The sequence below is a fragment of the Podarcis tiliguerta genome (genome assembly GCF_965153285.1).
Source record: "Podarcis tiliguerta genome assembly, chromosome: 2".
In the NCBI taxonomy this organism is placed as follows: Eukaryota; Metazoa; Chordata; class Lepidosauria; order Squamata; family Lacertidae; genus Podarcis; species Podarcis tiliguerta.
In genome coordinates, this window is record NC_139535.1 from 92,220,165 (window position 1) to 92,234,855 (window position 14,691).

General features: G+C 43.0%; 1 protein-coding gene across 3 annotated transcripts in view; it reads right to left on the reverse strand.

The window, feature by feature from the left end:
• The window catches only part of LOC310672709 (autocrine proliferation repressor protein A-like), a 62,290-nt gene that overhangs the window by 23,943 nt on the left and 23,656 nt on the right, over window positions 1–14,691 (reverse strand). For 2 of the 3 annotated variants that reach the window (XM_083430291.1, XM_083430290.1), the window contains 7 exons: window positions 13,422–13,551; window positions 12,346–12,466; window positions 10,948–11,083; window positions 10,339–10,427; window positions 9,930–10,008; window positions 8,641–8,706; window positions 6,648–7,392 (listed from right to left, as the gene is read on the reverse strand). In XM_083430291.1, the coding sequence (XP_083286417.1) occupies window positions 7,273–7,392; window positions 8,641–8,706; window positions 9,930–10,008; window positions 10,339–10,427; window positions 10,948–11,083; window positions 12,346–12,466; window positions 13,422–13,551 (741 nt within the window). In that variant the 3' untranslated portion in view covers window positions 6,648–7,272. Of the gene's footprint in view, window positions 1–6,647; window positions 7,393–8,640; window positions 8,707–9,929; window positions 10,009–10,338; window positions 10,428–10,947; window positions 11,084–12,345; window positions 12,467–13,421; window positions 13,552–14,691 lie in introns of those variants that run through there. The other variant, XR_014508735.1, reaches the window with a different exon arrangement.

Consider the following 14,691-nt stretch of genomic DNA (forward strand, 5'->3'; position numbering starts at 1 on the left):
GATTTTGCCCATGGTGCTGTTTACATTCTAGTTCTTCATCCCTTCCTGGCAAAGGTAGAAACTCTTCCCGGCATCGCTGCAAATCTCTTCCTCAAGTAATTACATATTCATTTCCAAATAACAGCAATAGCAACATTCACTGGCATCTCTGTCAGCTTGAGGCAACGCCTGTGTATAGAAAGAATCTGGCAAGGTAAACATTTCATATGAAACTTCTTAATTGGCGCAATCTTTTTTCGGGACCAGAATGAGGACAGAAAGCTCACACTGGGAAAGAACCTGAAGCTCCTTGTCTTCTGGGGAACTGCAGAGCAGTTGGAGATTGGATTGGAAATGCTTGTAGAAGTTTGAGTTGAGTACATCCAATTATGAAAAATCCTAACATGATATTGTAATATCAGGGTCCCTGGCTCCTAAAAAAGATGTTAGTGGAACTGAGAATATGTTGTGTCAGCTGGGGCAAAAGGCAGTGGGCTCTGTAGGAAAGTATGCTGTAGAGTAGAAAGAGATGGTTGCAGATTGCACACTCCTGAACAAGAGATAGATATTCTACACACAGTTTTCTATATCATAGAAACTAGTTCTCAGTTAAGAACTAGCCTCAAGAGAGGACTCTACTCCATTTTTACTTTTTGTAGCTGTCCTTTCTTCATGGATCACTCACTTTTGCGTTCTCCACAAGGCTTTTTATACTCAATTTACATTCCCCTTAACATATATGTTTGAAATGGCAGAATCAAAAAGAAAGAGGTCTTAAAGCTGTGGTAAACAGTTAAGAACTACCCTTAAGATAGCACTCCATACTCGTTTTTAAAAACTTTTTGTAGCTGTTGTTATATTTTATTTACATTTTTATATTTTATTTACATTTGTTTTCTATATCTTGCTGTAGAAAATTGTGAAAAAAATTAATAAACATCTTAATGAGGAAAAAAACACCTCAGTTAAAATATTGACTAGATCTGTTGTAGCTGTTAAAGAAGTGAATTCTATGGCAAGGATTGTTATGAAAGGGATCAAAACTGAAATTGATCATAGTCCCGTACAAATCTAGACAGTTTTGGTCACTCACCACACCTCAAAAAGACATATATAGATTGTGGATGGTGTGAAGATGGCTTTGCAAAGGAATTAGTCAAATCCCTGAGTAATCCTTGACTGTCCAGGGCTCCTAGTCATGCTGGCTGTGTACAGGCTATGAGGCAACATGTGTCTGGTCTACTGGAAAACCATGGGAGAGGGAGATTGCACTCTTGTTCTGTACTGCAACTGCAGAGGGCAGGAAGCACTTGCTGCCAAATAAAGTTTGAAAACATTTCCTGTTCCATCCAAAAAGCCAGCTTTGAATTGTGAAATGGGAGCTGCCATGCTACAATGCTGAAATGCTCCCCCCCCCGAAATGTGCTTAGGTGGGGGGCAAACACATGGTGCAAGTGGAACAGAGCACCCACTGGCTCCAACCTGAATTGCTGAGTTGGAGGGTGCTTTGCGGCAAGAGACCAGTGAAGAGTACAGTAACTAGCACACTTCCTCCTCTGCATGATTTAAATCAGTCTGCTTAAATGCTACCTCACCCATCTTAACCAGCACCCTCCCTGATAAGGGATCATTATAAATAAGGAGGAAACATCTGACGATGTTTATGGAGTGAACTGCTCTAGAGGAAAGCAGGGTTTCTCCACCCACTGGTAGCAACTGTGATCTGAAGCAGGACAACTCCTGTCACTTGGACACAGTCACACACCTCTTTCAAGGCCAAGGTACCTGCTTGACTATGTATGCTGCTCTCCTTCTCTTGGCAGCCTGCCTGCCCTCTGGACGGATGGTGGAGCAGAAGGCCCTGGATGTCTACGTGAAGCAGTATGACCCTCACTATAGATACACCCTGATGAAGAAGGAGGATAAGTGGGGTGCCGCTGTCTATACACTCAACATGACCTCACTGAAGTGGCTGAATGGTGAGAGTAGAATCAATCTCCTCACTGCTCTTTTCCTTTGAGGGGGTGCAGCGGTGGGAGGGAGGAAGGCTAGGCTGTTGAGGAGGCTGCTGGGTGGGTGTGAGTCACTCTGTGGGAAGCGAAGAAACATGAGGGGCAGTAAGTACTAGTCCTGTGGTCTGTCATGGCTAGTTATGGAAGGGATCCAAACCACTGCTGCTTCCTACCTTCTGGGGGAAACTGAATCAGTTATGGAGCAAAAAAAGCAAGGCCATGGGTCCAAACAGAAAATACAGTATTGTATTTTTCATCTTCCTTTTTACTCTCAAGAACTGAAAAGTTACCATAAATAGTTGGGGGAGATGCTGTTTCTTCATGTGCACTTAAGAAAAAGGTGAGGACAGTGATTTATAGAAGACTGGGAAACTGACAGAAAATACCACCTTGTTTAAGAACCAATGTACTGTAACACCATGATAAAAAGTTAAGGGACTGAAGTGAAATAACTCACAATAAGCAGAGCATTTACCATGTTGTCGAGAAACCTATAACATCTAACTGAAGAGTAATAACTGAAAATAAGCAACTGAAGTGAAAATAAGCTGTGCATTTACTACCTTGTTTAGAAACCTGTAACATCCACTAGATTTAATATAATTATAAATAAGTTAACTGTTTCCTTAAAGAATTTCATCTCCTGACACATCTTTGGTTTGACCAACTTTGTTCTGCAGAATAAATCCTTATCTGTTCAACTTCCCTGAGTCTCCAGGTGTCAAAGATTTTCCTCACACAAAAACAATAAGATAAACTCGGTGGTTAAAAGAGAGGGGTTTGCTGCAATTGGAGGTAGCATAGTGATATGAAATAAAACCCACAAGTAAAATACAGTGGTGCCTCGCAAGACGAAATTAATTCGTTCTGCAAGTCTCTTCGTCTAGCGTTTTTTTCGTCTTGCGAAGCAACCCTATTAGCGGCTTAGCGGATTAGCGCTATTAGCGGTTTAGCGGCTATTAAAGGCTTAAGGGATTAGCGGCTTAGAAAAAGGGGGTGGGGAGCGAAAAAAAAATCTCAAGACTCGCAAGACATTGTCGTCTTGCGAAGCAAGCCCATAGGGAAATTCGTCCTGCGAAGCGCATCGAAAAACGGAAAACCCTTTCGTCTAGCGGGTCTTCCGTCTTGCGAGGCATTCGTCTTGCGGGGTACCACTGTAAAGCACTACCATAAAGTTTTATATTTTCTGAGGGAAAGATTCCTGTCAGGAAATGGCACTCCCATCTAGAACTCCTCAAGTGAGAGGAGACAGCCAGGGAGAAGCTCAGACTGAGGGAGCAACTTTTGAGGGCAGTTCTAGTCAGGAGGTGAAATGGATGAAAATAAAACTTGAAATGGCAAAAATAGAAGCAGCGAAAGAAAAAGGCAGGCTTCAAGCAGAACAAGCCAGGCTTCAAGTAGCACAACAGATTCAGTTGCCCAAAATACAAGTGGAAAAATAAATGTCAGACAGGGAAGCTAAATGTCAAGCAGAACAGGCCAAAATAGAAGTAGTACAACAGATTCACTAATGAAGATACACACAGGAAGGTGATGGAAGGAATATGAAGGGGCCTGTGTGAGAGGCAGGGTAGAGAGGATCTCCCAGGGTGGGAGGCTGGGGGAAGAGAGGGACGAGTTCACTCTTCTGTGTGTGAGAAAAAGGTTAAGATATAATTATGATAGAGGACATTGTGCTTCTTTTTGTTTTTCTTTCTTCTTCCTTATCTCTCTCTCTCTCTCTCTCTTCCTCTCTCACCTATTCTTACTTTATTAAATTAGCTTGGCTTTTATTGTATTTTATGTTGAAAACACTCAAGAAAATATATGTGAAAAAAGAGAAATGGGACAATCCCATTTAAGGGACAGGTGGCAACCCTACCTGCTCCTGTCCCTCATTCTGGTGGATTTGACATTTCTTCAGGAGCTAAGGCCATGGTTACACAAAGTCCACCCTACTTCCTTATTAAATGAAAGATCTGTGCTTTCCTATCCATATATTGTTTCAATACATGGTTCCATATGACAACCATAACACAACCAGTGTCAGCCCCAGTGCAAACCAACATGCCCATGCTGGCCTAGGTTTTTTTGCTGGACCTTATTTCCTGCTGCCCCATCATCTGCTACTCTCTGGGTGCTCATTTGAAGGGAGGCCGGGCTGTGGTGGGATCCTGGACTTGAGCCCTGAGGTCCAGTCCCAGCTGTACCACTTCCCTCACATGAGGATAGCAGAGGCAGCAAAGAGTTTCAGGGATCTACTTCCATAGCAATTCTACTTCCAGGGAATGTATGAAACACAAGTTCTATCAGGCTATAGCCAACGCAACGTCAACAAGGCTGCTTTGAAGAATATGAAAGGACACTTAATGCAGCATTTGTGGGCCAATTTGGCAGGGCTGGGTCATCGATTCAAAGTAAAGTCAGCTTTTTATTCAAGAAAATAGCATACAAGCAGAGAGCATGCAAGCTCGGTTGCCAAGATTGGCTCTTGGCCCCTCCAGCTTTTCGCTAACCCTCCTCCTCCTCTGCCGGATGTCTCCCAAGCAGGCATAAACTCCAGCAGGAAGGAGCCCCCCATTGTACTTTCTGAGCTTTTCGTTCAGCTACATGCAAAGTCCTTCGTGACCTTGGAGTCAAAGTGGCAGGGGAGCTTAATATAGCGGGACTGGGCAGCTCCTGTGAAGCTGTTTCAGCTTCTGTTCCCTCCTCCTCCTCTCCTTCAGATCTGGGGCCTGAAGTGTTTCCCTCTGCCCCTGTCCTGCCCTTGAAGGGTTTGCTGACTCTGGCTCTTCTCTTGCACTCAAGACTGTTGCGGAAAGAAAGGATGTGGTTCCAGATCAAGATTAACTTGTTTTCTGTAGTTCGTCTTCCTATCCCCAACTCTCAGCCAGTCAGCTAAGCAGCACAGAGGTGACTGTAGAGAGAGGATACCTAAACATTTCCTTCCCAAATCCTGATTAAAATCCCCACTCCCACCCCCTCAGCAATTAACCTTAGGAAACAACTAGACGTCAGTCAACATTGGGATTGGAGGGAAAGGAAGAGTTAACCAGCTGAGGAAGGGAAAAGAGGTCTGGGACAGAAAGGGTGTTAATTCTGGTCCAACCCATTGCTTGGGCAATCAGTGGGAGAGTGCATGTTGTGGGATGGTGACCTGGATGGCAAACGTTTCGTATGCTTAATCCTTATTGTTTGGGCTAGCAATTACTTATGCACAAGAAAAGCAAATTTGTTTTTGCCAATGTAACTTTCACCCATTTGGGAATCTCATATTGAACAAGGGCAATTACATGAATTTCTCCCTTGTAATAGACATATACCTTCACAACACAAGGACATGTCACCCAATGCACGAATGCCGGAAATAATAATAATAATAATAATAATAATAATAATAATAATAATAATAATATCTTTATTGTCATTGCCCCCTTCGGGGACAACGAAATTACTTGGCTGCTCCATAAAAACACTAATTAAAAAATATAGTAAAATACAGCAAAGGAGATTTGATGACTTTCAAAGTCCGGGCTTCCCATTCAGGGCCGAGATCTCTCTGGAGAAGAAGCTGTTCTTAAGACGGCTCGTTCTTGTCTTCATCGTCCTATATCTCCGTCCCGACAGCAAGAGCTCGAAGAGACAGTGACCAGGATGCGATGGATCTTTTACTATGTCCAGTGCCTTCCTATGGCACCTTGTGGCATAAATCTGCTCTAAGGTGGAGAGTGGGCAGCCAACAATGCTCTCTGCTGCCTTCACAACCCTGCGCAACCCCATCCTGTCCTGGGTAGTACAGCTTCCGTACCACACACATAAGCCATAAGTAAGCACGCTCTCAATGGCACAGTGATAGAAGGCAAGCAGCAGATTCTGCGGAAGATGGTTTTTCCTTAGTATTCTCAAAAAATACAGTCTCTGCTGCGCCTTCTTCACAAGCCCCCTTGTGTTGACACTCCAGGACAGATCCTCTTGTAATTCAATGCCCAAAAATCTGAACGTTGTTACCCTCTCCACACAGACCCCATCAATCAAAAGTGGCTGGACATTGCTCTTCTGTCTCCTAAAGTCCACCACAAGTTCCTTTGTCTTCCTTGTATTTATTAGCAAGTTGTTAGCTCTGCACCACTCTGTCAGCCGCTCCACCTCATCTCTATAATTCATTTCACCCTCCCTTTCAGAGATGAGCCCAATCACGGTTGTGTCATCTGCAAATTTGACAACCCTATTACTAGGGTGAGTAGCGACACAATCGTACGTGTAAAGAATATAAAGGAGTGGACTGAGTACGCATCCCTGTGGTGTTCCTATGTTAGTCTTAAGCATATTAGAGGTATAAGGGCCCAACCGAACCCTCTGGGGGCGGTCTGACAAAAAGTCCAATATCCACCCACAAAGTGATAACGGAAGCCCCAGATCTTCCAGTTTAGACATCTGATGATGTGGTAGAATGGTATTAAATGCCGAGCTAAAATCTAAAAAAAGCAGTCTGGCATAACCCCCCCGCTGCTCCAAATGTGCAAGGACAGCATGGAGGGCAATCGCCACAGCGTCCTCTGTCGATCTTTTCGTTTTATAAGCAAATTGGAATGTGTCCAGGTATATTTGGACAAGGTATATTTGGTAATGCAGAAAAATATGAAGACAGGATTAGGCAATGAAAATCCTTGCAAGAGGTACAATGGCATTTTTTTATTATTATTACACCCCATTTTGCAGAAAGGAACCTAAAGGTAACACGGAATAGCTAGCCAAAGAAACAACTCAGTTGGTCTGTGCCTTGTGCAGAATTTGAACTCAATCACTTTACATGACAGTTGTAATTAAATACTTAGATTAGAGAATATTTAATCCCATTGTGAGGTTAAACTGTCTTAAAAATATGATAAGGAATTGTACTGTCTGCATAAAATGATCAAAAACTAGCAAAGTGTTTCATTGAAGACTTATAAAACACAGCTATATTCTTTATTATGATCCAGGGCACTGGGAATCAAAAAGGCACAATTTCCTGTGTCATATTTACTTGTTCTATATAACCAGACCTTTCTTCTCATGTCTGATATTCTTCATACATTCACCCTACACATTCCCCATTCCCTACAGCCACAGCATCTGCTCCTTGGTTAGGTCTCCTGATCCTGAGTGACACCCCTACACCTATTTCATTTTAGTTTAAGTGGGACCTGTCTGCTTTCTCTGCATGTGGTTCCTTCTCTGTCCACCCGCTTCTCCGCATGGTTTTCCAAATGCCTCTTATGTCTTCCCTCAGCAACAAGAGCCACATTTTCTCTGCAGGGTTTCACACCAGCTTCCCATAGCATCCTTCTCCCTTGCAGACTGCACATGGAAAAGTGTCTGGGATGATTTGAACCTCTGAGGTGAAAACATGCTTATCGTTCTCAGGTCCTTTGAAAGTTACCTGGAAAAGAAATGGCAGTTCTGCTCAATATGTTCCTTTGCAGAGACTGAATGGAGCAGGATTAGGAGTTTATAGCACAGAGATATCAAAGAAATGATGGATGCATCTTACTGCAGATTTTAGAAGCAGTGCCGAATCGGAGAATACTTCATGCCTATTTATACAGTTGCACAACAGTCTTGGAGAACTTAGTTTCAATTAATATATGTATATTAAAGGGAATGTACATAAAACTATTAATGTACATAAAACCCAACATTGTGCACATTCAGCAGCCTTCATGGAAAATGTGCAGCCCATGTTTCTGTGAAGAAGAAATTGTGCACATTTCTCAGTCAAGATGCATGTTCTCTAATAACGCTTGGGAAACCTGCATATAGTGTCTGAATTCTGTACATTGTTAGCCATTATGTTCCCAACAGGCTTTGGGGAGTGTGCATGTCATACTTGAATGTTGTACATTCTCTGGCCAATATGCATATTCTCCCATCTGTATGTATACTCTCCAAAAACATGCATGTTTTCTATCTCTTGTTCAGTGTGTAATCTGTGTATAATTTCCAACTGTTCTATCGGCTGTCTAATTTTATATGGTGCACAAAAACCCCTCCCACTGATCAGCAGAGCAGCAGGAAGTGCAGAAGGGAGTCCAGATAAAGATTATTTGTTTCTGCATGCCATTTCACTTGTCACCATTCTCACTTGTTCCCCAGTCAGCTGAGCAGCAGGAGGAGGTTGCAGGGAAAGGAACATTTTAAACCTCCCCTCCCTCTTCCACTATTCCAATTGAAATTGCCTCCCCCTACACTGCTATTGGGACGCGGGTGGTGCTGTGGGTTAAACCACAGAGCCTAGGACTTGCCGATCAGAAGTTCAGCGGTTCGAATCCCCGCAACGGGGTGAGCTCCTGTTGCTCGGTCCCTGCTCCTGCTGACCTAGCAGTTCGAAAGCACGTAAAAGTGCAGGTAGATAAATAGGTACCACTCTGGCGGGAATGTAAACAGCGTTTCCGTGCACTGCTCTGGTTCTCCAGAAGCCGCTTAGTCATGCTGGCCACATGACCCAGAAGCTGTACGCCAGCTCCCTCGACCCATAAAGCGAGATGAGCACCGCAACCCCAGAGTCGGCCACGACTGGACCTAATGGTCAGGGGTCCCTTTACCTTTACCTTCACCATTACACTGCTATTAAGCTAAGGAAAAGGCTGTGCAAGAATGAGTCAAATACTCAACTAGAGATTATATTTACCTCAATAAAGAAACCCTTCCATCCCAATAATGGCTTTGACAATTCTGCTTTATAAACACCTGTACCCTGCAAAGAGATAAGACAGAAGAAGGTGCTGAGAAGCGAACATGTAATATTAAGAAATTATAGAATGTTCATTAGTGTGAATTTGAAGAAGAGTGAGCTGAGGTTCCTGGTTTGTGTCTTCCAAGGATAGGGAAGAGGGAACAGTGGTGGAGGATGGCCACAGATAACATAGCCCTTCTTTCCAGGTGACCTTAAACCACCCTATGTGTTATGTATTGAAGTTCTCACCCTGGCTGCCAGGGGTATTATGTATATAGTTTTCACTCAGGTCCATGTCAGTTAATTTAGGCGGAAAACCCTGGGCTGTTGTTGTTACAATGTTGACAGCTGGCTGCCTATAAAAGCAGGCTGGCTGAGCTGTTCAGTTCAGTTCCAGCTTACTATAAAGAACCACTCGGAGAAATCTCTGTGTCGACTGCTATGTCCACCCACAACTTAATACTATGTATTTCCAATGGATGTGATCCCCAGCCTGCTTTGTTACATAGAGCAGGTTCTCACTCCTGCATTAGATAAATCAGCTCTTTCTAGCTAGCCCTTGGGATTATCTCTAGGACACCCCCCAAAAAACCACACCCCTCACCAGCTGTGCTTTCCTCCCCACTTGGAATGTTTTCCCCTGACTGGAATGTGTCCTTGAATTCTGAGAATGCTTCTTGCTTGCTTGGATGGAGGATAGAGAACGATGTGTGATTGTGAAGAAACTAGGCTACTGCACAATGGTAGAATTCACATTGATTGCTCTGTTGACTTTTGCCTCTGACCCTGGCCTTCACAAAGTTGTGCAGAAGAGAATGTGGCTTTCTGTCAGAGAGAAGTTCCTCACCCCTACTACGCGTGTAGAGACATACTCCCCACCACATTAGGGAGCTCTACTCCTTAGTATGGGTGATTTTACAACTGCAACATAAAGACAATGTTCTTCTGCTAGGTGCAGGGGAATGTTTTGGGTAACTCAGACAGTGAAAGAATCCCATTATATTTATTGGTTTGATTGATTTCTTACAGATTCATTCAATTAATGTCCTACCTTTCCTCCTAAAGGAGCTCAGAGACATTAATTGAATGAATCAGCAAATACCGAACAAATTCAATATCCGCAACAGAAGTCCAGCTTTAAAGGAAGACATTTCTTTCCCAAGAACGGCTTTTTTGTTTGTGTCTTTAGGACGCTTGACATCCTCAGCTTTGTGAAGAAACTAAGGAAATTCTAATCCTCTTACCACTTTATCAACCTTGCAAGGTTTCCAAAACATAAGACTCAAAAAAGGGAAGGAACACCTTAATACCCTGAAGTCACGCCTGAGAATGAGAAGGGAAAGAAGAGATTTGGCATAAGCACAAAATAAACTGATTTGTGGAGAAAACTACCACCAACAATATATTATTTCTAAATTCACTGATACTGTTTTAAATGTACAGCACAGATGGGACCTAGTAGTTTGCTGAGATGCTCACTGATAGAAAGCTCTTTCTTTCTTTCTTTCTTTCTTTCTTTCTTTCTTTCTTTCTTTCTTGAAAATTGGTAAGCTTTCAGAAAGAAAAAACTTCAGGCTTTTTTTGTGTATGTTGACTTTGTATATTGTTCTATGTATTAATGAATTATATAAAATATTTTGGAAAGAATCCTACCTGTTGGTGAGCCATGTGCAAGCAAAGAAACATTTAGTTTCTGAAGGCTCCCGATCTGTGTAGAGATAGATAATACCTGTGGCATTTGTCTAGAAAGAGAGAGAATAACACAGAAAAATCAAATCTCCCTCCAGCTATGAGCCATTCCCATTACCTCTCCAGCAGCTACTGCTATAACTGGCTGTGTCATGCAACACCCTATGTAAGGTCAACCCTTCTAAGTTGCCAAATGCAAAAACGGAAACTGAGAACCTTGAATTTTTGCTTATGTTTTCATGCTAATGGCATATTCACATTGTTATGTACTGAAGTTCTCACCCTGGGCCAGCAGGGGGATACCAACTAAGCTATCCCAGCTATTGTTTCCATCATTTACTGGTAAACGATAACATTAACCAAGGCCGATTTGTATATCATTATAACAACTTTCCTGCCTTCAACAACTCTGATAATTTCTTAGGAATCTTGAGTTCGACTGAGTGCGCTTAGTAAAGGCCCACATCAATTAGGGACAACATACATCCATGGCTTGGGGTAAATTAGAAAACAAGCTTCATTGACTGAATTACTTCTGTCATTCGCATGTAAAGCAACATCAGTTTTCCTCACCTCCACCCTTTTCCAAGAAATTTGAGGCATGGTCAAATTCTGCATGGTGCTGAGATAAAAGGCTCTGCACGTCTCTAGGACAGATGGTTTACTCCATGGGAGTAATGTCGCAGCGTGATTAGTGTTCGGAAGGAATCTGCAGTGCAACAGAGAGGTTTTTGCAAAAATATCTTCCTTGCAATAGACTAAGATAAAGGAATGACATGTTTCTTCGTATCACACAAATTTTACTTTCTAGAGTTTTTCCTCCGAAAGAATGCACAGATATAGAGAAATATACAAGGAAAAAACACTATCATCATGCAAAGCCTATGTGAATTGTGCAGCAAAGATCAGGTGCTTTGTTCACTGGTATTGTTCAGATTACACAGGTGGGCTCATGCAACAGCTGAAGGATCTGCTGTGAGTTCTCAGCTCATATTACAGTATTGTCTCTCATCTGAGGCTCAAGTCATCTGGTTGCTGCCTTTAACCAGAGGGATGATTGTGTGTCCAGCCCAGAGTCCCTCACTAGACACACCTGACTGCAAAATAAGGGTAAATGAATGGACAAGAAAATTGTCTGGGATGAAAATGGCCACAACTTTATCGATTTCAGATATCGGAAGCCTTGCCATAGGCACTGGACATGTATCCCTCTCAACACCCCCCCCCCGGGGGGGGGGCTGAGGCATGACAGGGTCAATTCAGGGGTGGGTCCAACACAAAACACAGGTTTACACAGATGGCGCAAAACACTGAGGGAAGCACTATGGCCCACTAGTCCTATGCAACTGGCACTTTGGACAGAGACTTTCCTCCAGACCCCTCTAACAGAGTACTCTGTTATCACTGCTGCAGGGAGCAGGGGGTGGTTGAGTCACTGCTTCACCCCCCCCACCCCCCACCGATTGGATGAAAGACTATAGGATTCCGCCCAAGGCCTAAACCGGCAAAGTTATGACTAGGGCTATGGGGAAGGTGAAACATGCAGTGCAGGGGAAATGCTTTCCTGGGCTCGAAAACGGCGACCATCCACAGACCACAGCAAAGCCCTCCTAGCTGGAAAAGAAATGGTTAATGCAGCAAGCAACTATAAAGGGAGGGAATGTGTGGGTGTGACAGGAGCGCAGGGTCAGCCAGGCTATCTTTCTGGCGGGCGCACCTGAGTGAAGCCTGCCTCATCCAGGTGCGCCTGCCTAGGCCATGCCGCCATTGATTGGCTCAAATTGAATTGGGGTTTGGCAGGAACCCCATGAGTCTGTCCGATGGCCAAGGGGGACAAGATGGTGCATTGTGTCCGGTCTTTGAGGGAGGCACCACATTGGGCCGCAACCACCATTCACCGAGGAGAGACGGTAAGCAGCCATTCTTGTCTCATAAAGGACAGTCTGGTAATTTTTTGCAGCAGGAACTCACCGGATGTATTTCTTTCCGGCTAGCTGATCAAAGAAATAGTAAGTGTCATCAGGCAGGTTGACTTCATCTCCTGTTGCACCAATTGAGCACCAGGCCTTATTTTGGTATCGCTCATTATATGCTGAGGATGGGAAAATTAAATGATATTGTAATGGGAAACACATGCAGTTCTCAAGTTGCTACCACTTAATTTCATCATCAAAGGCTGGTAAGATTGGATAAGAGCAATGGAAAACAAGAGACATTCATTGAGCAGGTTGGAAAATATAATTGAAAAATATGTAAAACAGCCTTATTGTGGCAAACTAAGACCAAAAAACAAAGCCTAGTTAGCAAATGTTGGTGATGCAATGTTGAAAAGGGAGCATTCCTTTGCATTAAAAAAAGTTTGGTAGTAGGTTCTCCAGGTCTTCAAGAAAGCGATATGAGGTGCCTCTGGATGCTTGAAGAATTCAGTCTATGCAAAATCCTGATTTGCACCTCTCGCACTGGAACCTTTAAATATATTTATTAGGATAATTTATCATCCCCGCTTCTGCTGCAATAACTAGGGCTGGGAACATTTTTCTGCACAAGACAGAGGACAGGTACTCTCCTTTTCCTACTCATATTGAAATACTGTCCCTCAAAGAGGCCAAACTTGGCTTAAGACCCAAAAGCACTGGTCTTAAGCCAAGATTCCACAGCTTGCTGCAATGGCCTCAGATGCAGAAGGGCCTAGTTTCAGAGCTTTTAAAAAGGGAAGTAGAAAAGGGGAGAGGACTTTGTTTAATTGATTCATTCCTCATCCCTCTATATGACAACATACTTTTCAGTGTTCTTCCTCCCCAAGTATTTCATTGTTTTCTCTTATTTGTACATGAAACAGCAATCACGATTCAACAACCCCCTAATCCTCACTCCACAGAAGCACCAAATGGCCCTTTAATTAAATGGACTTCATTCTCTTCAATGTTTCTTACATGCATTATAGTGCCACCAAAATTCCCCAGGGCTGCCCTTTCCCACTTATTCAACCATTTCCTCTGCTACCATCTCATTCACCAGAGAAATATGAGATGGTAAGAACTGCTCACCAAATGGATCAATGTATGAATTTAATTTCTGGAACCGTGTAGTGTCCAACTGCCGAGTTATATTCAGGTGATAGTAATCATTCCGTGTACATGACCAGCCACAGTATGCTCGGTATTGATGATGCCAGTTCTGTACCAAAGTAGACAGAAGTGAATTCTATGTGCACATCAAATAAGAACGTTCTATTCTACATCAGTAGACTGTCCCTATTTTCTGAGGAATGTTGGAGAGCACTGTCATATGTTAAGATCCCGAGTTCTACAGAATGGAGGACCGTCAAATGCTACAACTGTAAGATTAATTCAAATCTTTAGCAGGGTTAAGCTCAGAGACATATATAGGGTCATTTGCACCCTTGGCTAGGAGCTGTACTGGTGCCCCCGCCCCCCCCCCCAAATATGAGAAACAGGCGAGGTTGCCTGCACCCTGGCGGGGGTCAGTTTCGCCAACCCCTATGTACACCTTTGGCTAAGCTGATAAATACAAAACAAGGATAAGTTATCCCCTTCATACTGTAGTGCCCACAGTTGGTGCCTTTGTATAATGGCTTTTTTGGTTATTTACTTGTGTTGTGTTGACAAATACTTCCTGCTATTCCCTTGGTGGGCCAAAATATATGTCTTATTCAGAAGCTTTACTGTACGTATGTTATTTTAAAGTACAAATTTGTACCTAATCACCTATTGTTCATCCTGCTCACTTCTGTCTACACTGTGTGTCTGCCATATTTTTTGCTTAAGCTTAATATTTTTGGATTACATACATACATACATACATACATGTATTATTTTATTTGTATGCTACTTTTCCAAAGTTCAAACCATGCTCAAGGTGGCTTACAGCATGAAAAAAATGCATAACTACAGTATAACAAAAGTAGTTCTAAACAATAAGTGAAACATTCAAAACACAATTTCTATTACTCCATGAAATCATCCAGTTCACCTTGCATAATTGCCAGGATTTGGGGAAGAGAAATATGCTGGCAAAGCTTTGTCCCTCCCCAGCCCCATAACCCAACAGCTGAGCTAATAAACCAACATTTGGGGCCAGGTTATTTGAAAGACTCTACTCCCCCATGAGTCTGCCCCCCTTACAATCATTGGGTGGCTTGCTCACTCTCCCTTGCCTTCAAAAGCATGTTTGATTAGGACACAGGACTGGGTCTTTGCAGCAGTGGTGCTGAGGCTGTGGAGTGCTCTTCCTCAGAAGTTTCATTGGCTCTCACACTTGTAGCCTTCCTGCAAATGGTCAATGTATTCTTATTTA